The 24,425-nt window shown below is 41.5% G+C and overlaps 1 protein-coding gene across 1 annotated transcript in view; it reads right to left on the bottom strand.

Moving 5' to 3' along the window:
* Nucleotides 1–465: 465 nt before the first annotated feature.
* Nucleotides 466–24,425, bottom strand: part of LOC123974049 (tyrosine-protein phosphatase non-receptor type 4-like) — a 48,179-nt gene continuing 24,219 nt past the window's right edge. The window contains exons 2-8 of the mRNA XM_046054467.1: nucleotides 18,111–18,265; nucleotides 8,013–8,120; nucleotides 7,634–7,676; nucleotides 6,623–6,701; nucleotides 4,047–4,091; nucleotides 3,614–3,666; nucleotides 466–620 (exon numbers count right to left, since the gene is read on the bottom strand). Coding sequence (XP_045910423.1) covers nucleotides 466–620; nucleotides 3,614–3,666; nucleotides 4,047–4,091; nucleotides 6,623–6,701; nucleotides 7,634–7,676; nucleotides 8,013–8,120; nucleotides 18,111–18,248 — 621 coding nt within the window. The 5' untranslated portion in view covers nucleotides 18,249–18,265. The remainder of the gene's footprint in view (nucleotides 621–3,613; nucleotides 3,667–4,046; nucleotides 4,092–6,622; nucleotides 6,702–7,633; nucleotides 7,677–8,012; nucleotides 8,121–18,110; nucleotides 18,266–24,425) is intronic.

Genomic DNA, 24,425 nt, shown 5'->3' with positions numbered 1-24,425 from the left:
GCCCGACCTTACTTTTTACTGGCCCCGGGCCATCGGGCCACCGTTATTGTCGAGCCCTGTAACAGCAGGGAAAATGTCAGATGACCTGTGTCATGCAAATCATTTGTGTGCGTGTGTACCATGGTGCGTACGTGTGCATCTGTATGTACGCAAGTATGTGAAGTAGCGATTTTTTACCCCACATTTTTTTTCAATCTCTGTTTTGACAGGTGCCAATTATGCCAACACTGATGGCAGAATGAATGACTTTTACTGCTGAAAATGGTGCCAATGTAACAACATTTAATACGACAGTGACTCTGAAGTGACCTTAGATGAACAGTCTCTTTATCTGGCCATACAGAGATCTCGTGAAGGTCCTGGAACCTCTTTCATTTTTTGAGTGATTTTACCACCACACGAACGGTTAATGCGAATGTGTGAGTCCCTTTGTGTTTGTACATGCATTTGAATGTGTGTGGGGGATCACAACTGGGCTTGTTTCTGCATCTCAGTGTACCTGTGCTGCTGGTGATGTTTGGCGACCTCTTTGTGGAAGTCTTGCGGAGGGTTGGAAATGAAGCAGTATTCCGACAGGTAGCCTGCTGTATGCTCCGTTTCACTGTAGTCCCCCAACTCAGCTACAGAGAGAGAACAAGGGAGAGAGAGAGAGAGAGAGCGAAAGAGATGGGTCAACGCATCAACAATTTAACAGGCGGAGAGGTGGAAAGAGACACCGAGACAACCACAAGGATGTCAGAAAGGATGGATTTAATTTTAGTGTTATACAGTAGGCTACTGGCCTATAGGCAATGAAAACAAATTTTCAATGCAGACCACAGTCATCTTCATTCACAAACATGTTTACATTTACATTTATTCATTTAGCCGACGCTTTTATCCAAAGTGAATGTCTCCCAGTGGGAATCGAACCCAGGTCTCCCACACCAAAGCATGCATCTTATCTATGCGCCGCCACCACCCACATTATGAGATATGATCACTTGTATGGTTTGGCTCATTAGGAAACAAAATATCACCAAACCACTGACATTCAAGAATGTTTCCGTCATCATACTTAGCTAAATTTGCACTTGGTAGTTGATACTTCTTTCACAGCCAGCTGTCATCTCACAGTTTTCAATCGCTCTGCCATTTTTTTTTTTATTTTGCGGCGAGTATTTGTTTACACAGGAAGGCACTGGGACAATCACAATGGCGAAACTACCAAATGAATCTTCACACCTTAGCTGCAAATGTCTCACAGCCTCTGATAATCCTGTTCCAGTAAGTAAGCATCATCGCTAGGGGCAATGCTGAATGTGCACTTAGTGTTTAAGCATGCCGGCAGCGCCAGGAGATTAAAATCATTTAGTGCAATAACGCCACGTTATTTTTGAGTGGGCATGTGTTTGTTTGCATAAATCTCACCACAAATCCACAGAAATGTTAACTTCAGCACCCTCCGATGAAGCAGCCACTCACAGGGAAGCATCCTGGAGCAGTGAGACAGCCCCAAACAGAGCAAACGTGTCTCTTAAGCGAAGGGGACGCAGAGACAGCAGCGACACAGAGCTTCGGGTCAGAGAAATAACGCCACACTGCTGTCCACATTTCTTACATGTCTGAAAAACTGGAGACCGCCAGGAAATGGGGGCAGAAGGGGCATGTCCCTACCTACTCTTATGCCCTTGGAATTTTAGGTATTAGAAAACTAAATTGGAGCAATAGTCAGGAAACACAAATGCATTTCCTTACTTTCTTTTCCCCATACTCATCTAGGGAAATTACTGAAATCAAATTCCATACTTTTCCATATTGCATAGGAACCCAGATTCTCTGGTAGCTGTCAGAAACATCCCCAAAGACTTAGCGCACTATCAAGGCTGAAGCTCAAAAGCATCGATTCACTGAAGTAGTCCCTGTACTAACCTACTAGCCGGTAGCCTAAGCATATTGACCAACGAATCAATTCCAACTCGCCCGCTTATTGATGGGCACACATCTCCGGGGAGAAATATAAGTGCAGTCAATAGCTGACATCTTACGACAGTAGGCCTTAATGCTGCAGTTATGACTTCAACAGGGTTCGATGTTAAGGCCAATGAAGCTCAAAGTCTAGCTGACGACCTAATCTCCCTACATACATTCATCGTTTGATGTAAAAACCAAAACTCAGTTGTGGATTGGCTCAAAGTTGAAAGACTCGCAGAGCGCAAACAAGACATTCGACTCTCCATCTGTGATGATGGATTTACATGCATTGTGGGTAATTTGGTCCAAGTGTGGTGATGCAACATTTTTGTAGATAATGAAAAGGTGCATTTCACAAGCTCCTCATGCTTTAAAATGAAGCAATGCAAATGTGTTCATTTCAAGATCTCATTTCTGAGGAAAGGAGGGTTGCTATGGTTTTCAGAAAGTATTTGGTCAATTTCAAGAAAGACTTTAGGTCTACTGTGTGGGATTTGTGGTGTTTTGAGAATGCAAGCTTTAGCGCAGGATTTAGAGTGATCAGGGCTGGCACTTGGGCCAAGCTAACTGAATTAGCAGCATAGCAGCTGCTTCAAGCCGTTTTTTCCCCCCAAAGCAAACATTTATTCTTCATAATCTGGGCTGGCACTGTGCAAAGTGACAGCATAGACCTAGCTACAGAGTGTGTGTCTGTGTGTGTGTGTGGGGGTAAAAGCAGTAGTGTCATGATGTTGGTAGTCTAGGCCAAATCTCTTCTCTGACCTATATACCGAAGCAGTGCAAATTCCCCACAAAATATGCCAGAGAGGTGGAGAGAGACTGAAAGAGGGGGCAGAAGGGGTGTGTGAGGGGGTTATACGTGTGAAAAAAAAAAAAAGGGATAAGCAGAGAGGGATGATAAGGGCTGATCAGAGGGCAAAACAGGCTGCACGCACACAATGAGCAGCAGTAAAAGAGGAAGAGCGGTGGAGACAGACCAACACAGCAGTGTGTCAGGAGTCATTATTCTGATGACAGAGGGGCCCGGTCAGCATTTAACCCAAACGCTAAATCACAACAGCAGATGAGGTTAGCGTTGAGTGTTGAACGTCTGCTGGCATACTCTGTCTGTAGAGATGTTTTTGTTATTTTTTTTGTTACTTTTCCAGGTCCTGGAACAGCGTTGGGAGCAAGGAACAACAAACAGCTATATAATTCACTGGGAAGCCTGTAGCAAAATCTGGGTTTCTTCAATGAAAGAATGAAACAATATAATCTAGATGAATTAGAAGGTTTATTTATTTGTCCTTTCAGCACTCAAGTGCAGCAATTTCAGAAATTTGGATACTCAATAAATAGGAAAGAAATAAAGAATAATTCAAAGTTGCCATTCCTCTAGCACATTTCCCATTGCTCACATTACCATATTTGGAAAATAAGGACGCTTTTTAAATGGTCCCAACTGTAAAAACCGAACCACAATCACATTGAATATTCATATCACTGTGAATAATATCAAATATCACCACACGGCTTAATTGAATCATAATGGCTTCAGAGTAGCAGTTACAAATGCACTGGAGCCGCCGCGGACATTACATTTAACTAGCGAAAGAGAGCCCTAATGAACTGCTTTTTCCAGCGTTATGTAGAGGGATATTATCCAGGGAGCACTACTTACATTGAACAGCATAGGACGCCAGCAGTGCGGCTGTGTTGTGTGGACACGGCAATCTGGAAGCCACAGGAACGAACACACACACACAAAACCAACAGACACATATTTAGCCTTGGATCAATACAAAATGTATTATAGTTCTTTTAAAAGAGCATAGAATAATCATCTTTGATAAACAGTAATATAGAAAGCATCAACATAAATTATATTTTCTTTGAAGAAACCAACGCTTACTTTTAGTGACAAAAACAGTAATGCGTGTGTACATCTGCCCAATGAGCTTGTGTGTGTGTAAATAAAGTCATATTTCCTACAGTCAAACAGCTCTCCACTACAACCAAAGCTAATGCAATGCTAATAATTCTACTACAGCAGCTCTTTATGCGGCAGAACTGCCCACTCCAACATCTATTACACTAAAGGACGACACACTCACCTTCCAGTAAATATATCCTGCTTGATCTGAAGAAAATATTGGTACCTGCGGGTGGGATAGCACACTGCATTAGGATAAGAGGCCAGTGAACCATCACCTCAGTTTTAATTGAATATAAAATGATGGAAAGACAAAACAGCCAACAGAGGCCTGCCGGTCAGATTATAATGGTGACACAAATTAATGGACACCCTTTAGCAGAGGCCTTTGTTTAATTAGGAGTACAATAAGGGATGATTTTTGTCATGTCCTATTAATGAAATACTAGTATATATAAGCTCCTATGATAAGTAGTTTTAAGAAAGAAAGATTGGTCGTTTGGAAATTTAAGGGAAAATGAAAATATCATCCTACTACTAGCAATGCTTTAAGGAGCCATTTCTCACCTAAGCCCTTGTTATCAGTACTGTTGATGTGCACTGCACCACCAATGTCATAAACATAGTCCGCCAAAGCTTTCTGTGTTTTGGTCGTGACTTGCACGTACAATACACCAGATCAGCATGTCAGATTCAAGGCCCACTATTCACTGTTTACAAGCTGTAAGCAAAGTGTTGAAGAGGGCCCAGGGAGCGAGGCCATGGCTGAGAGGGTTGAAACAAACACGAGATGAGAGAAAACACGAGACAGAAAAGGCGATATGGCGCTCCAACGCCTCTTCTGCAAGTTGTTTATGTCCAACGCATCCACGAGAGAATTAAGCTCTGGTCCTGGGAACCCATTTTTAATGATTAGATCCAAAAAGCTCTTTTCATAAAGCTAATTTTTACATTATTACTTATTTTATAAATACAGTATACAATATGTTCCATCTTGCACAATGAGCTCTGGGACATTGTGTCCCTCCATCTACAGCTGTGCGTGGCACTTGCACACTAAATAAATATCTCTAGTGTGATGGACAGCTTGTGCTTTCTCCTACATGTTTGCTGATGCCGGTAGAGATTGTTGAGAGAGAGAATACAACAGGAAACACATTGGAAAAAAGTTTAAACAGTCTTTACATTTTCAGTAACACATACAGTATCTCACAAACCTCACATTTTTGTAAATATTTGATTTTATCTTTTCATGTGAAAACACTAGGCTTCCTTCTGGGACGACAGCCAAGCAGACCAATTTGATGCTGTGTGCGGCGTATGGTCTGAGCACTGACGGGCTGACCCCCCCACACCTTCAACCTCTGCAGCAATGTTGGCAGCACGCATTCGTCTATTTCCCTAAGACAACCTCTGGATATGATGCCGTGCACGTGCACTCAACTTCTTTGTTCGACCATGGTGAGGCCTGTTCTGAGCGGAACCGGTCCCGTTGAACTGCTGTTTGGTCTTGGCCACCGTGCTGCAGCTCAGTTTTAGGGTCCTGGCAATCTTCTTATAGCCTCGGCCATCTTTATGTAGAGCAACTATTCTTTTTTTCCCGCTCCTCAGAGAGTTCCTTTGCCATGACGTGCCTTGTTAAACTTCCAGTGACCAGTATGAGAGAGCGTGAGAGCGATAATACCAAATTTAACACACCTGCTCCCCATTCACACCTGAGACCTTGTAACACTAACGAGTCACATGACACCGGGGAGGCAAAATGGCTAATTGGGCCCAATTGGGACATTTTCACCAAGGGTGTAAGCCACAGTTGAAACAGTGAAGCCGACCAAAGCCTGCATGGACGGTTCCATGTAGGCCCAAAAATTACGTCAAAACCCTGTGACATCCCGTCGCACATGATGGGATGTCTTGATGATGTAACTGTATTGCTTGGATTATAAACTCTCAGCAATCTAAAAAAAACCTATTCAGCGATCAGTGACGCTGCGTTGGTGTTTGGCAGGTGAGCATCGTAGGTGGGCTGATTACACCGTGACGATCGGAGTCAGACAAACACACTGAGCCATGAGACTTTTGTTTGTGCAGCTATGTAGCTACCAGAATAACGGCGTTTCTGCCGTTGCTCTACAACATTAAACCACGGTTTTGCTGCGCGATCATGCGCAGTAGACGCTGGTGCCGACAGGAAGTAGCCCTGTAGTAGTATTTTATTGGTCCAAAACTGGCTTCACTGCTCTCTATTCAAGTCAGCGGGGTGGCTTCGTCCAGTAATATACCGTCTAGGATTTTCACTTACTCACTTTAGTTGCCAGCGGTTTAGACATTAATGGCTGTGTGATGTGTTATTTTGAGGGGACAGCAAATTTACACCGTTATACAAGCTGTACACTCACTACTTCTTCAGTGTTGTCACTTGAGAAGATATAATCCAGTACTTACAAAAATGTGAGGGATGTACTCACTTTTGTGAGATACTGTATCTAGCAAAGCTATTTCCACTGCAAACCTATAGAATATAATTAAACGGTAACAATCAAGTATGATGCACCAGTCTAGTGTTGCAGTGGTGATATCAATGGGTAAAATCCAAAACTATAAACACAGGCATCTATGGCCAGACCCCTGTTAACCTCTTGTGCCAAGCAAGAATGCAGATTTACACCTTTCCCCTTTTATCAGCGAAAGTGAGCATTCATGTGCGTGATTATCTGTATACAATTGTCTTTTCCTCTGTAATATTAACAATCTTACCGCGTGTATTCTTCCTGAAGTTTATTGGGGTCTGTCACAAAGAATTTGACTCTGAAGCTCAGGTTATGGGGAGACCCTCCTAGAATAAATTATACAGTTAGACAGAGAAGACACAACATGGCAGATCTGTGAATGGATATAATCTGTAAATGCATTGTCAGCTTTTATACCTTAAGACTGGACGTCAGACAGTCAAATGACCCTATTGTGATTGCTCGATTTAAGTTGTGCCCTATGTATTAATCAAGCCGAGTTTAGCTGAGAATGTGTGAAATATCCATCTCTATTATGATAATGTAGATACTATATAAATGAAGCAATGCAGTTTCTTAAAAAAAAAAAAAACGGCTCAAAAAAGAAAGTTTTAATTCAGAAAATGAGAGGCCAATACGTGAAGCCAAAGAGACACAGTTTGATACTGACACAGTTTTATTATATACGCACCTATTTCTGTTAAAGGATATAAACTGGTGAAATAAACCACTTAAAGTGTAAAATAAGCAAGCCTACATTCATACAAACGCATCAGTCTAACTCCATGTACTGTGCAAAGCACAAAAACCCGTGGATATTCCTCCATGAATCAGTCACAAAGCATAAAAACAGAGTTGAAACACAGTTCAATCATTGCTTGAGGAGAACTGCATTTCTCACTAGGGCTACTTCTTAATTGTTCAACATGTTACAAATTCTATTACTCATTATCAAAAAAAAGAAAAAATAGAGTTGAAATGAAGTTTAATCGTTGCTCAAGGCAGATTCTGAATCTTAAATCACACTCAGTGTGGACTGGAGACTTTAGCTTGAGGTGGTGTGTGGATTTTTAACGGTCACTGAGGCTGGACTGCAGACTACTGCTTCAAACTGCTGGTAAATCTGGAAATTCAAGCTACGGAGTCGGACTTGAGTGAGCTCTCGTAACTTCACGACTTTCTGCCGTTTCCTGAAAATGGCCCGTACACGTGATTCCAGGTGTTGAGGTGTTGAGATTGACGATGATTTTTCACTTACTTTTTAACTGTTTCCTGATGGGCTTGTTGGGGTCGAGCCAGCGCTGTAAAATATTGATTGAGAGATATTTAGAGACACCGTATGACTTACACAGCATGAATAGACAAGCTCAGTTATTCACCACTGGTCACGCACACAATGTAACTTCTAGATATTATTATTTCATCCGATTCAATCTGACTGGTCTGAAAGAGATCACTAGAGACCTCGTGTAGGTCTAGTGTATGTTTGACCTTTTGTTCAAGTTAATGTCAATCAATTCACCTACACAATGGATTAAGACAACTTTCAGCCTACGTGTTTTATGGACTGGACCGTCTTGTCACCTATTATTCACTCACACACACACAGTCTTGTAGATCAAAAACATCATACTGACTGGCGTATCTAAGGAGTCATCAGCCAAGTGCAGGCCAAAGTAGTCCCTCTCAGTCAGCTCCAGGTGCTTAAAGACAGCATCCAGCAGCACCTGGCCATGATCCGACTTCTACGGAGAAGAACAGAAAACACACAAGGTATTACAATTTGTTCCTCACTGTATAAACAAAACAAAAAAGTAAGGAAGGGACGCATCTCATCAGTGAAGGCAAGCGATTGAGAGAGGAACTGATTAAACCCTATCCTGTGCCTATTATGGCCGAAGATTGAAGCGTGGTGCCCGGGCTCGTCGCACAAAGAAATCCCCTTTTCCCCTCCACAGACAGCTAAATTACTAAATTATTCAAACGCTCACATAGCTACAGAAACGTTTCACAGAGTTAAAATCCATGTGTGATCCATCCATGTTGAGCCTTATTTAATATCTTTCCAACCACAGGGGGAAGAACATGTATAAGGGATTAAGCTGATCCGTGCCTGTGGGCTATTGTGGTACATTTATCTATTTCGCAACATGGTTTGTTCAGTGACCGTGTAACGTCCTCTGACATCTTTCTAGCCACAGAGGAAGGTTACAAAATCTAACCTAAACGAAAAACAAAAACACAGAATGTAGGCAGCATGAACATTTAACAAAACATGTAAAGCCTATTCCACCCTTCTATCATCAAGTCCACAGAGCGGACCACAGACATGGTAAGAGTAACAGCAACTTTGGCTTTTAACTGAAATCATGATTGATTTTTTAGTTGACGGCTATCAAAAGTTTGCCGCAGTCCTCCGCTGTAAATGTATACACGTGCGTTTGTTGTTCTTCGCCTGGTTAGGCTTTGAGTTTGGGTTGTAACGTCACAGTCATGAGTTAACTTACACAGCTGATCCCGTTACCCCTGATTATTAATTCAATTAAATTCAATCTAACTTTATTGGGGTGGCGATGGTGCAGTGGAGAAGATGCCTGCGTTTGGTGTGAGAGACCCGGGTTCAATTCCCCACTGTGTCCCTGAGCAAGACACTAGTTGCTCCAGACGTGTGCAACCTCTGACTTATATAGCAACTGTAAGTCGCTTTGGTTAAAAGCGACACACATAGTAAATAAAACAGTAAAAATGCGTGTGTATATTAATAGACAAAAAAATAAAACTAATAAAATACTGTGGATTATCTTTTCATTTGCTTATTTTAGATGTGTAGAGCTGCAATGGATTTTCAAAGCCATTAACCTTGTATCAGCTTGTTTAAATGTGATCTCAGTTCCCAGAGTCAACAGCCGCATTCAAGCAAACCGCAACATTTGGTGACCTGGTTTATTGGGTCCATAAAGAAAAGTCACTAATTAAACAATATAAATATGTCATTCACATACAGGAGTGTGAAAGCTGAGAAGTGAAGATTCATGGTTACATTCTCACAATTTAACTTTTTGCTTCCTTTAAGTTACTAGAGGCAGATCATCAAGGCTGTAATGTGTGGGGCCAGTTATTTGATGAAAACTGTCATGTGATTAGAAACAAACATACAGAAGCGTCAGAAGTTTACTACTGAGGAACAACTTGACGGTGGGAAAAAAAAAAACCCCAAAGCATGATAAAGAACTGAAAAATTTTGACATAGAAACCACCGTCTGGCTGTGGTCAAGCTTGCATCAGGGAGAGACATGGAAAGAGGAACATTTAGAGAAAGAGGTAGAGTTCAGGAAGGTGTTTCAATTTGTGTAGATCAGTGACCATGTGTTTTAAAGTGGTTAAGTAACTTCAAATGCACAAGTTCTGTTTTCTGTGCTTTACTACAAAGGTTTTGGACAGGAAGCGCTCAGCGCTGCTTCGTGAACTTCACAAACACATGCAATCAGTAAACAGGTTCAGGTTCATCCAGATATCAGAGCCACTTCTCTAGAAAAGGAATTGAAGATGAACTCGAAATTGTACCTACGCTATGTACCACAGTTTAATGTGCAAGCATACTACTAATGCTGAAATGAATGACCACAGTGTTGTTGTTGTACCCTTACTGGAGTCAGAGGGTACAATGTCATAATAACGGGATGAACAGTGGCTAAACAAAAATGGAGGAATTTCCATTTCACAGCCAGTGAGAAAGACAAGACGGGGACAGACGGGAGAGAAACGGGTGAGGGATCATTTATTAAACAGATCGTTAATATCTCATCGCTTCGTGAGAGAGTGGGAAGGGCGAGAGGATAAACTGTGGGACCACAAGTGGAGCAGAAACTCACACCTGACCCTGCCGCGATTTCGAGAGAGGTGGGGGGGGGAGAGAAGAGAGAGTGTGTAACTCCATCAGAGCTCCCATGGGAGAACACACACACACATAGTTACTGCTTTGGTCCACCTCTCAACTTTACCCTGTTGACACACATTTAACAGCCCAGCCTGAGTGAGTAGAGTGTGTGCGTGCAGCGGGCGATGATGGTTGACATGTTGACATTGCAGCCCTCTAGTCCTCAGATGTGTTTGTGTGTCTGCTGGCAATCTACTGCTGTCAAACGAGTCAACTCTGATACCCTCTGTGCTCCCTCCTTCCTTTCTTTGCCAGCACGTCTGAATGATAAGAAAATGAATAGGACTGTTAAAAGCACATACATCTAGTACTAAAAAAAAAAAACATCTCATACCGCTGAATATTGGAGGCGTTGGCGAAGGAATTTTACTAAATCTGACAAAATGGACAAACAGACTCGCTGCGCTGCAGTCTCTCAGAGAATACATATCATCCATCCACACTAACTGACTGTCATGACCTCTTCGTCGTCAGGTGATCTACGTCTTTGACAATATACATGACAAAATACCACAGAAACTGTCACAAACTTGGCTACATCATTAACAGGCAGCTGTCAAATGATTTAACCAAGTGACTGATTTGCTGACTGAGGTCAAGCAGACTAAACGAGGAAGTGAAAAAAAAGCACACGCTCTGATACATGTAAGGCTATTCAGAGACTGTCTCTGTCTGTGTGTGTGTGTGTGTGTTTGTCCACTGCTTCTCCTTTGTATGAAGTAGCTTTTCAAGCTAGATGTGGGAGCCCTCTGTGCACTTTTTGTACCGTGCTCCCAGGAAACCCATCACCACTCTGTGTGTGTGTGTCTGTGTGTTGGCCTCTTCTAGTATTCATGTGCGAGCCAAACAGCCATACATTGTTAAAACTCGAGTTGGGGGACATGCACACTGACAAGGCATGCACACACACACTTTCACGCATTCTTTCTCTGTACTTTTACAGCAGTAAAGTCCGTAGCCTGCCGTGAATAGCTCGTGGACTGGAAAGAGCCACAGAGACAGAAAGACATACTAAAGGAAGAGACCAATGAGAGACAGAGAGGGGGCTGGGAGAAAGAGAAAAAGAGTGCCCGATGATGTGGTTGTGAGAGACAAACGCTCTTTGTGTTCATCTTCATCAGTCCTGTAGCACCAGTGACTGAAATAGTGTCTGTGTGCGTGAGAGTGAGGCGACAAGAGGGAGAGGAGCGGTGATAGAGTGCAATCAGAGACTGGCTGAGAGAGGGAGAGAGAGAGAGAGAGAGAGAGATGCTCTGACAAGTTTTTGTACCCTGAGGGTTTATCTTAAGTGACCCCCAAACACCAATCACAGTAAAGGGACCAAGGTGAAAATCCCAGTGTTTTTATGGCAGGTTAATAAAATAAATAAATAAACACAAAGCGTGACTTTTATTTCCCTCCTCACTTCTTCCAGAGGAAACAGCTGAACATGCTGCATGTACATGTTTGTGTTAAAGAATGATGGAAATTCAGGAATGCGTGAGGCAGCTTGTCCAGACAGGAAAGGAGAAGTACGTGAAGGAGTCATTCATATCTACCTCTGAAAACAAACAAGAACAGTGACTTAAACAGGAACATAACCCACCATAGTCTAAGTATCGAGCCACACACAGACACACTTAAATGCTTTACATGAATCCACCAATTGCATTCAAAATATACACACGTTAAACTGTGTATGTTATTTGATCCTCCTGAGTACAGGAAAAAAAACAAAACACCTGTGACACACAGCCAGGCTACATGTTAAAGCTGTGAACATTTTTATGCCTGCTAAATATCAGTTATCATTTATCTACTGTCCCGTCCTAGCTAGCTCACTGATGTTTGTAACACACACACACACACACACACACTCTCCCCTTTTCTGGACAGAGAAGGAGCTAAGCAAGCAAAAGACTCCCACAGCCACACCCGTCCCCCAACACTAACACACTAATAAAAATTCGAGATATCTAGATGTTTGGAATTGAGCCACGTCAGAAGATTATAGGTTTGCTCGCTGAAGCCAAAAAGTTGAATTACAACAGTGAACGACGTATCAAAATAAATGTTCAGTTCAATTGCGAGTGCACTCAAAATAAAGTAGACCCGGGTATGTTAAAGTTCACAGTTCCTCAAGAAAGCAAGTGTCAGTGTGCACAAAGTTCTAACTGACCCCTTTGGGCCAAGGAGGTAATAGATAAAGGTTCTCCGGCTTAAGGAGAAAAAGGTTGCAACCTCCTGGCTACAAGTCGGGGTTGGCTCGCCATCCAGTGCTGGAAAAGTTTCTCCAAGTTCTCCAAGGCCACCGCCGGTCTAGACTCCACCAGACCACGATCTCCCATATTACAAATTACATGTTTGCAAAATGTGAATTTGCACAAATCAAAAGGTCTGTGTACTTCTTTATGTCCCATGCAGAATTTATTTCTGTTTTTGTAATAAAGATTTAAGAAGGAAAAAAAGAATGAAAAGCACCACCAGTCAGCACTCACTCTCCCTTTCCAAGCATGCAGGAGAAACTACGGTGGCCAACATGCTCTGTCGAATCTTGTGCTAAATAATATGTATGGGCCTCCATTTGTCCAAATTTTTCTTCTTTTCTTACTTCTAATAAACCAGTCAACTACTACTAACGTTACTTGTTGTTCTTCTTTGTACGTATACAACGTAGCGACAAAACACACTTTGTAGAGCAGTTTGTAAAGGGGACTCGCGTTGTATGTAGACAGAAATGGCGCATTCTACGGTAATAAAAACATAACGGGTCATTATGTAAATAAAATATAAACTGAACACAATTATAAACGCAGACTTTCTCTATGTACACAAAAGGCCCATTTCTCTGAAATATTGTTCAGAAATCTCTCAAAATCTGTGTTAGTGAGCGCTTCTCCTTTACCGAGATAATCCATCCACCTCAAGATGCTGATCAGACAGCATGGGCATTGTACAAGGTGTGCCTTAGGCTGGCCACAATAAAATGTGCAGATTCACTGTATTTGGGGGGGTCCGGGGGGTGCAAGTAAGTATCTGGTGTGTCCACCATTTTGCATCACACAGAGCAACATTTTTCCTTCGTATATGCTGTCTGATAAGCATCTTGATATGCCACACCTGTGGATAATGAGAGTGAGATTGAACAGAGTGAAGGAAGTGGTCTTAAATCTCGGGCCTGAGTGATTTGAAGGAACCTCGGTCCACCTGTAAACGCGCAGGTGGGTCCAGAGTATAACTGGATCAAAGCGGCCTGCGGACAGGCATATCTTGGCTTCTCTGTAGTGTCCGAGGGTTTATGGAGTTTCAGTGGACCCAAAGATTGCTATGGACCCGAGTACAGACTAGCTAGAGAGAGTAGATTAAGTGTACTTTGTGTTTATTCTCTTTTCAAAATAAGCCTGTTTTTATTTTCCTTTTAACTCTTTTAACCCTGATTGTACACTGCACTGTAACGTTTACTGTCCTGTTTTAATGTGTTTGTTTTTTTTCCCCAATTTCCCTATGTTGCTTTTAAACTTTTTTATATTTCCCTGTTGCTTTTATGTTTGATGTAAAGCACTTTGAATTACCTTGTTGTTGAAATGTGCTATACAAATAAACTTGCCTTGCCACACCTGTGAGGTGGATGGATTATCTCAGTAAAGGAGAAGTGCTCACTAACACAGATTTTGACAGATTTGTGAACAATATTTGAGAGGAATAGGCCTTTTGTGTACATAAAGAAAGTCTTAGATCTTTGAGTTCAGCTCATGATGAATGGAGGCAAAAACAAAAGTGTTGCGTTTATAATTTTGTTCAGTATTCTTATGTATATTATATTTCATTTCTGTCAAACGTTCCTCCTAAATATTAGACACTGGACCTTTAAGGCCACTCAAAGCATCCGGGTAAAGTTAGGGAAAGAACATCGTCTCCATTAAACACTAATGCAATCAATGCCGTCATTTTGGGGATGGGGGGGGGGGGGATCTACGGCTTTAATCATCATTTGTATTTTCTTCAGAGGTTTCACTCAGCAGTAAATTACAGCTATGTGATTGTTCATCCAACGTCTTGCTGCTCTTACTTGCTCATTATTAAGAGCTACTTGATTACCAATAGCTCTTGCAGACAGCTGAATGTTTATGTGGTGTGTAGAGGTTACTATGGGTACAGCTGCATGTCACTTTACTCTGCATAAATCCCGCTTCTGTCCCTGCTTTTGTATTTGTAGAGAGGTGGGGGTCAGTTAGTCGTCTGGGCATTTTTTTTTTATTTCTTGTCATCGATCAAGCTTTTAAACTACACCAGATTCTGCTTTATGCTTGTATCGTTTTAGCCTTCCCATCTAGAAAATCAGCAATACAAGCCCTCATGTGCACCCTCAACCCCCCCGCACCACCAGTTCTCCGGTTCCCATGACAATAAGTCACTGCTTCACCCTCCGCTAGAATCAAGGCCAGTCGGCCAGGGAGAGGATCAATAGACGTATTGTTGCTCCGAGGATGGCTTGTCTTTCCAGGAAGTTACTGCTGCTGTAGGGGTCTGATCAATGACACTGACAGAGAGACTGACAGAGGCCGACTCATTCATTCAGCAAGAGGCAGGGAGGAGGTAAGGGGGGGGTGGGGGTATGTGCAGGGAGAAATGTAAAGAAAGAACATGGAGAGGAGAGATTTTATAAAAGAGGCTGTGTTAAATACCAATCCAAAATTCTGGCTAAAATGATAAGCCGAATAATTTTGCTACTGAAAAATTATATTATTTAAATGCTTTAGAAACAAAATCTCAAAACTAAAATGATGTTTATGCACAGACAGGTGTCATTATTTAAAGCTAAACTTTTATAGGGCCTTTTGATTCCAGCGATGCGGTAAACACAGACAGAGTCGTGGTTTTCCCCAGCGTTACAAGCGTTTTTTCACAGCACTGAAGCCAAATGAACAGAAAAAAAAATACGCTGCTATCTTTTTAGGGCGTACTCACTATAGGCCCGGTTGCCTTTTACCGTGCCCAAGCATGACTGTCTGAGCCCACCTCTTCAAGTGGCACTAAGCGATCACACTGGTCAAACGAACCGGAGTTTGGGGGTTAAATGTGCTCGGACACGGTACAGCGCCTAGCGCGAGTACGCCCTTAGTGTCATTTACGGGCACGCTACATCTGTCCTCTGCTCTCTATGTTGCCGTTTCAATGAGGGCGGGGCTCAGCGCCCTCACACACCCACTCTCATTGATGGTAGTCAAGTTATAAACTAAAAAGGGACAATTCACAGTATTATTGTTGCAATGCATTTATTATGAATTGCCCTTACATAATTCCACATATTTGTATTATATTTCTATATGCAACAAATATACAACATATGTTGTATATAGCAGCGGGGTTAGGTATTTTAAGGAGTGCAGTGTGTGTCCGTAGTGCGTTAGTGGTGGAGCAAATAAGATAGAGAGCGAGCGGCCCAAAGTGACGGAAAAAGCGAGCGAGTTTGTTGTCAGTCTGGCAGTAAATGTATAGTGTATTTCACAGCTAGTCCGTTACTAAAATGGATGTCATCCAACGAAGGTTAAAGTCAAGGGCAACTGGACTTGGTTGAAGATACTGGAAGACATTTCGTCCCTCATCCAAAGGACTTCTTCACTTCTGACCCTAAAATGGATGTCTGTGGATGAAAGTGAAGGCGGTTAGCGCCAGCTAACCTCTGCCTGACTCCAGTCTGGAAGCTCAGCAGGATTGGACAGCGCAGTTACGTGACTACACACAGAGTAGTAACGGCATGTTTTTAAGGGGAAAGTACATGAACACACACTGTAGGGAAAATATTTATAAGGAACCGAAATAACAGACATGGGAAAATTACGTCGGTTAGAGGCTCTGAATTTCGGTTTCAATTAATTGTCCAGCCCTAGGCCCTACTTTTACATATGAATCAAAGTCCATTACATTTAAGCCCTCGCCAAATGAGTTCACACAATGCTGATTAGGTCTGTCACTGCCAGGTAAATCTCTCTGTACAGTATACCCGAGTTTTTAAATCTGTGGTGACCTTCCCCCACTGGCGAATCAGTAAATGTGTTTTAAGACACTAGCTGTCAGAACAGGGAGACAAATATTTCGCACTGCAGATTTAAACAAATTAAGTTATCTTTTATTTTGATAGGAATTCATGACCACATTTCAGGAGAAGTTGTTCCACCATGAAGAGAAAATGATTAACAATGCAAATTGTTAAAACTTCACAAAAATTCTTCTAAAATTGTTCATACACAAAATGTATGTCCACAGTCTTTTAGGTGGTAACTGCAGAAAAAGTAGCAGAGCAAAAAAATCTAAACATTTTTCTACTCGCTCGTCTGCGTCTCTCTCAGGATGAAAGAACTATTTTTGATATTATATAAGCAATCTGACGTGTCATAATGTCCCTATTTGTGAATTTCTCCAGATATATCTGCGTGCTCACATGCATGCACTCACAGACACACAGTTCACCACTAACAGGATGTGATCTGTCAGAAGGGACGTTATTAGAGGAATTGTATTTTCTGACTCACAAAGGGAATTTCCCGACTCATACTGTCATAACTCTGATCAAACGCATGGTGACAGACAGAGAGACACAAAGAGAGAGAAAGAGAGAGAAAAGGAAATGTATTATCACACAGAGTGACAGACGACGGTAACTGCTGTCACAAGCCAACCTGTCACCTGGGCAAAACAGACTGTAGACACACACAGACTCTCTCTCTCTTTTTTTTTCTGTGCCTCAAGGTGTGAATGTGTGTGCTGCTTGTAAATCAAGATAAAGGCTGACTGTGCCTGATCAGCCACTGAAAGCAAACCTCAGGGGGGAGAAAGGGAGAATATTGAAGGCAGTGTGAGAAAAGAAAATGTAACCTTTATGCATCATCTGAATATAACAAAAACAAATACATTGTGGGACGCTTTTTAAATGTCTGCAAACATGTAGAAAAAAACCCAGAGGACTCCACCCCCACCAACTCTCAAGTAAATTTGAGGTGGGCTTAAAGGGAACTTTACAGTAATGGGAGAAGCTGAGGGAGGGAAGGTCGTCTGAGGGAGGAGATGGTGCAATATTGGTGACTTCTTGCTTTTCTTTAGGATTCTTGCATGGAGCTCGGATGAAGTAAATCAACGGGTTTACTAACTTTAAAAAAGAAGAACAACAAAAAAAAAAGAGAATAATCATCAACCATGAGAATAACATAATGTAGATGATTAAGTATTAATAACTATTGGGCAAGTTGATATATTCTATTACCAAGTACAGGACTGAGACAGCTGCTTTGTCAATGGGCCTTGACTTGAACATTAAAATGAACATGTTCATTTTGTTGTTGTTATTTGTTATTATTATTTAAATTTCTGTGTTTAATGACTGGACTTTGGAGGATGTACACAGGACTTTTAATGTTGCCACTGAGTCAGTTAGTTGTGAGCTACAACAAGAGCCTGTTTTGGGTTTTTGTTGCCTATGTTTCTTTACATTTTGGTAAACTGACCATTAAAAGCAGGGCAAATAAGCTTCTAGCAGTTCATGTTTGCATTGTAGCCATGAATGTACAGACAACGGTCACTGGATTACTTTGATACCAAAGAAAAAAAAATGTGACAATTCTCAGGCAAGTTCTGGAGTTACAAGGAGCATCGTAGTTCTATGGTTTATTTGTGATGGACATAAGAGATAATGAGAAGTCACACTGGAGTGTTTTGAGAACTATCAACAGGCAATTGATTGGATCCCACCACTTGCCTTTTCTAAGTCAGTTCATTAAAATGTGATGCAAGATACCTACAGACCAGGAAGAGCAGTACTTACGCTGACTTTGAACGCCTGGACGGTGTTGTCCAGCAGCAGTACGTTGCACACAACCTGTGTGTGCTGCCTGTCTCGCTCCAGCTCCGTCGCCCGGACATTGTAGGATCTGCCAGCAGGCAAGCGGAAGCGCGCGCTCATCACGCTCCTACCAGGGTCTGCAACAACCAAACACACAGCAGAGAGGAGAAAATCATGAGTGAGAGAAATATGAGGCGAAACTATAAAACGACTAGGACAGAAAACAAAATCGTGTATCATTATATCAGTGCATAAAGTACACATACTATATGTAATAATTTATGTGTGCTGAGGTAAGAAAGCACCCCCAGTCCATCTACAAGGAACACAAAAGGCCCCTGTACAGTACGACACGATGTACCGTTTACCCCACTGCCTTAGCGAAGGCAGCAACACAGCAAGGCAAGCCTGTGCAAGCACAGCCAAGCAGCAAAGGCCGGCTGCTTCATGAGAAAAGAATGTCAATGAGTAGGCAAGCAGTAGATTCCCTACTGCTAGGGGATGTGGAAACTATAGAGCAGCCTAGCACTAAAACACTCACAAGCTACTATAAAATAAAACAAAATGAGAAGAAAATTATTTTGCAAAAAGAGAATTTCATTATTTCAAAATGTGGCTGTATTTGATCCTTGACAGCAGAAGTGAAAAGTGAGTACAACCAACAAGCTACCTGGTTTGATACATAGAAGCATTTATGAAATAAATCCTAATAACAGCTTCACTCGTGTGGCCTATTATAATTGATCAATACCTTAATTTTACCACTTCATCACGAACATGTCTGGCTGGAGGGGCTGAAGTGATTGGTTTGTAAATGATGGAAACAGCGGCTGAGGGCACCCTGTCTGCTCATCAGCGGGAATAAATAACAATAATTCAATCTGAAGCTGCTCCACTTAGAACAAACCAAAGCCCCTTATTACTGAGGCCACGTCTGACTGCTTTCCTTGTGTCCGTAGATTGCAAAACCGGTCGCATGTGGCTAGAATCCAAGTTTACACAGTTTTTAAAAAAATGACCTTTAATACATTGCAGCATCCTCCCTCTGCAGCATAAGAATGAATAATGAAGAATGTATGAACTTTTATTAACAGTGTATTAACAGCACAACCTACTATTTCCCAATTTTGGCATTTCACAGATATATTTGTATTGGCATATACTAGGCATCTATAATGTGCTTTATTTTACATTTGTTATTTATTAACACTTATTTTTATGCGATTCCAGTTTGATAAATATATATTGTGAATGTATTTTATAGGTGACATTTTGGCAAATATGCTTTCTTGGATTTTCTTCGATCTACACTGGTTTCCTGGCAGCCTCACACTGATGTTACTGAACCAACTGAACTGAAGTAACTGAAGTTACTGAGCCTTGCCAAGACATAGTCCGACACATCACACCGCACTGTGTTGTTTTTACACTTTCTCTTTTGTACGAGATAAACAATATATGCTGTATGTAGCCTTTTCCATTCTTTGTGCTAAGCTAAGCTAACCGGATGCTGGCGGTAGCTTTATATTTAAAGTAAAGAGACATGTGGAGAGAAAAACTGCAGCAGTAGCTGCAGCAGTGTTTTCTTGTTTTGTTGGATAACATATGCCGTTACAGTGGGATTTGTGCCCTTCCTGTCCGCCTTCTGCTTTTTTAATTCTTTGGTGATCTATCTTGACAGGAGACATAATAACCCCACAAAGGTCAAGGCCCCGTCATCAAGAGCTGCTGTATTTGTAATGATGGCCCTGTGTGTGCATATTTATGCGTGTGTATATAGTATATATGGAGGGGTCGCTCTCTGAGCTGCTTGTCACTACACATCAGCACAAACCTCCATGACCACTGGCAGATGGTGTGCACACTGCGTACAAACACACACACACACACACACACACACACACGTCTATACTTGCTAACAGCAGCCACAGCCCGCCTTCTCACCTCCAGACATTCAAGTTACACACTCAAAAAAAATGTGTATCATGTCTGTGTGTTCAGATTTGACTGAGTGGCAAGTCCAAGAAAAAACTATTTTAAAAGAGGTGGTATTATGCTTTTTTTTGGCTTTTTCCCTCTCCTTTATTGAGCTATTTACCTTTTTTGTGCTTGTAATAGGTTTGCAAAGTGAAAATGCCCAAAGTCCAGCCATCTCCCACAGAAAACTCTGCTCTGAAAAGCCTGAAAACAACTTGTTTGTAGTCCAGCAGTTTCCCTTTCATCCCTGTGACGTCTTCTCGGCAACATATACAGCTGAACCGAAGCGGTTTACCAGCTTCTTACTGACCCGCTCTTCTCTGCTTCTGATTGGCTAGTAGTTCTTAACTATTAACTGCACATGTGCAACTCCCAACAAAGATCATTTAGAGACAAGATGTATCACTCCATAGCTAAAGTGAAGTGTTCAACACAGGGTGAAAAGACGAGCTGCAGCAATGTGCAGTATGATAAAAAATATGGTGTTTTTTGAAAATGAAACCATGTAGAACCTGTTCTGGTAGAACCCCTAAATAGGATTTTGAACCTGAAAATGAGCATAATACCACCCTCTTTAATGCAAAACTGTAGCTCTCCCTCAACACACACACACAGCTATAGAGATTATAATATCTTTAACAGGTGGTTATAAATATAGTACACCACTTCTTGTATTTGTTGTATGAATGCATCTTAAACATGTTATTGTCGCTCAAAACAATATGAAGCACGGAAACAGCTGATGCGAGAGCGAGTGCAAGCAGTGGTGACTTAAAAATATTACAATAGAAAGGAAGACATGTTTTCTGTTCTCTGACAGGCTGCACCACTGATGGAGTTTTAAACTTATTTTTTGACGTCTCAATGATCTACGGTGAATCCATTGAATATCTCAGTATATATAGTGAATTCATTCCTGCAACAACTTCATCATTTAATATTACCAGAGAGTAAATTATGCTACCTGTTTGATGGAGTGGATTGCTGGATATATCCATGCTGTTGGCATAAATGAAAATGACTATAATATAGGAAAAGCCTGCTGGTCAGATTATTACTGTGTGGTATTTAAAAATATTATGACTTGTTCACACGACAAGGGGGAAATTGTTTTTATAGACTTATCTGAAATGAGAAGAATCACCTCAAAATCTCTGATTCGACTCTAAATAAGAGATGAAGATAAAGATATATGTATTACAGAGGTGGCAAAACAAGACACGCATCTGTCTGTCTGCATGTTTTTCCTGTGCTGCTGCAGCCTTTACGTTAAACTTGACGGCCTTCATGTCAGACCGTGCACCGTGTTGAAAGTGAAGGCACGTATTCAGACATGAGGACAGCATGTTACATTGCGGTCACATTCACGTGAGTGCAAGTCTTAAAGGGGCTCAACTGAGAATGTTTTTTTTGGTACTTTGACATTCTGAACCAGATATCATAAAAGACACCAACATATTTTTAAAAGGAGCACTCTTACACATCAAAATAGGTTTTACAACTAAGGGGAGCACTAATGAAAACAAATGTAAAAACACTTCTATAAACGTCGTCTGTGGCTCTGCAGAAGCAATAACCACAAGCCTACACATATTTACTGGAAAGTTTACAGTGTTTTTTGCAGTGTGTTGTAGCACCGCCTCGCCTAAAATTAAGACAGTCTTCACTCAATATCAGAAGACGTGACACCAACAGCAGTGTTAGCCTACACAGGAAAAGAGCAGAGGCGTTAAATCACGGAGAATATATAATGAGTGAGGCAACTGTTTATGTCGTCATTTTACTGAACTGATCACAACACCAGATGCATCAGCATCTGTCTGACTCAGCAGGTGACAGTGCTTACAAACTCCACTAACAATTTCCTGCAGGAAACCGTGGTCTGGAACAAACTGGGGGCGGGAGCTTTAAAGATGTGGCAATTTAGCGATGCGGCTGAGCTGCATTACAGGAAGTGTAGGATCCAATGTAGGGATGCAATGGTACGGAAATTCCATCATGACTGGCGACCTGTCCACGGTGTACCCCGCCTTTCGCCCGATGTCAGCTGGGATTGGCTCCAGCCCCCTGCAACACTGTCAGCAGGATAAGCGGTGGACGATGGATGGATGGATCATAGAGACCAAAATTATCACGGTTATCGGTATTATCACGGTATTGTAAAAATGTGCCAAAAGATTAAAATGTCCTGATACACACACTGAAACCATTTCAACAAGTTTTATTTTGAAAACTACAAAACATTGCCATTTTGTTTGCATAAACATTTAAATTTTTTAAACATTTTAACTTTTGTAAACATATGAAAACCAAGTGTGCATTATCAAGATTTTATATTTTATATTATGCAAGTAATGCAATGACGCTACACACAATTAAATGAATAGAAAAGAGTCTTTAGAAGACAGTGAGCCCAACAACTGACTAAATACAGAGCATTTCTCCAGGTCTGACACTTTAACAACTAATTTGATAGCTGCTGGTTTTAAAAAATGAACAAGATTTGCTGCTGTCGCTAACTTTGGTTGATGCTGGACAGTATTTTCTGTGAGTTTATAGTAGCTAAACCTGGTTATCGTGGTAATTAAAATGTGTACCGTAATAATAACCGCCAGGAATTTAACTATGGTTTATCGTTAAACCGGTAATCGTTTCATCCCTAATCCAGTGACCGACAGCTAACAAGTAATAGCCAACCAGGCGTGAGGTTGGTCATACTGTAAGTAATCCAGGGGAGATCAATACATTTGGACTGCCAGCAGAACACACACACACACACACACACACACACACACGTACAGGCCATAAATGCATGCAAGCATGCATGCAAACATGCACGCTAACACACGCACACTGATGTCAGCCTGTCGGCTTGAGAGCGAATGGACCAGCGAGACGAGCAGAGAGGAACGCAGAGATGAAGCCATGCAGAAGGGATGGAGGGAGGGAGGGAGGGTCGTTCTCCTATCTCTGGCTCACACTGTGGAAGAGCTACAGGACAGATGAGGTCTGACACACAGACGCTCTCCACAGGCTGCCTTCGCCTTCCCTGCTCTTTTACTGTCCTAACATTTTTCTGCCATTCAGCTGACGACAATTTAAAACCCACAGAGGACAGGACTGGATCATCTCTGTGGTGCGCTACCATTTAATCACATTCCCACCCCAACAACACCTCTGTATGTGGCTTCAAAGTATCTGAATACAAAAACCAAAACAAACAGCGTCACAATGTTTTGGTATTTGATTTTGTCAAAATAGCCCAGGCTTGTTGTTAAGCCTGCAGAAACCCCCATTATTCTGCACAACTACAAGCTAAGATTGAAATATGTTTTCTTTATTTTGGCTCAAACACTTGTGTGAGCGCTTTTCTTCTCACTTGCTTTGTTCTGATGAACTATTTTAGTCTGCACTTTGTGCAGCTATATAGTCAGCGAGAGCTGAACGATTTTGGATGGATTTTGTCGCTCGCTTTAGCTGCTTAGATCGTTAATACAAATATTAATGTTTAAACGTATGGATATAATATAATATGTCAGTATGGACATGCTACACATCGATAGATCGGTTAGATTCTCCAACAATTCAGTTCATTTAATGGAAACAACAAGCCCAAAAGTCTAATTATTATAGATTTACCAGTGTAACCACCATGGTCCAAGAGATAAAAAGAAAAAGAAAAGTGCCGACTCCCATTACATTTGAAGCGCTCGTTAAGCCCGAATGTGTCCCTTCCATTATTATTTATATATTTCTTTAGTCTGTAAGGGTCCACCGATCAAAAGAATCAAAACAGCTCTTCATATAAATTAATCCAAGTTGTGAATACTGTCCTGTGAAGTCCATCGCTCTCCGTCTGCTAACTTCTGCCACACTTCTCTCATCCTGCACCCTGTTGTTGTTTTCGTTACATTGCTGCCTTCAAAATAAAAGTGCATAAGACAAATGAATGACGTGCATCTGATATTATAGGATAATTTTTATACAAGTAATATTCTGTTAATGAAATAATTAAACTGTTTCATAGTAGAATTAAAGGCCTATCCCATATGGACGCCTGTCCCAAATAAAGGCAGTGATTTTAGCAAATAAAAGCCCGGGCTATAGTTTTACAGTATTTGTTTTCTCATTTACACTTTTTTTGTCTTCCTTTTAGTTCTGCTTTGCTGTTTTCATTCAATTTTTTTTCCAGTTCTGCCCGGCTCTGCTGTATTCTTCACTATCCTATTCTATCGTAACATTTTCTATTCTACTCTATCCTGTTCTCAACGTTCTATAATTTTCTGCTCTGCTGTGTCCTTTTCAGTTTTGCTCTGCTGA

This window comes from Micropterus dolomieu, linkage group LG07 (assembly GCF_021292245.1).
Source record: "Micropterus dolomieu isolate WLL.071019.BEF.003 ecotype Adirondacks linkage group LG07, ASM2129224v1, whole genome shotgun sequence".
Lineage (NCBI taxonomy): Eukaryota > Metazoa > Chordata > Actinopteri > Centrarchiformes > Centrarchidae > Micropterus > Micropterus dolomieu.
This window is presented reverse-complemented; position numbering and strand designations above follow the sequence as displayed.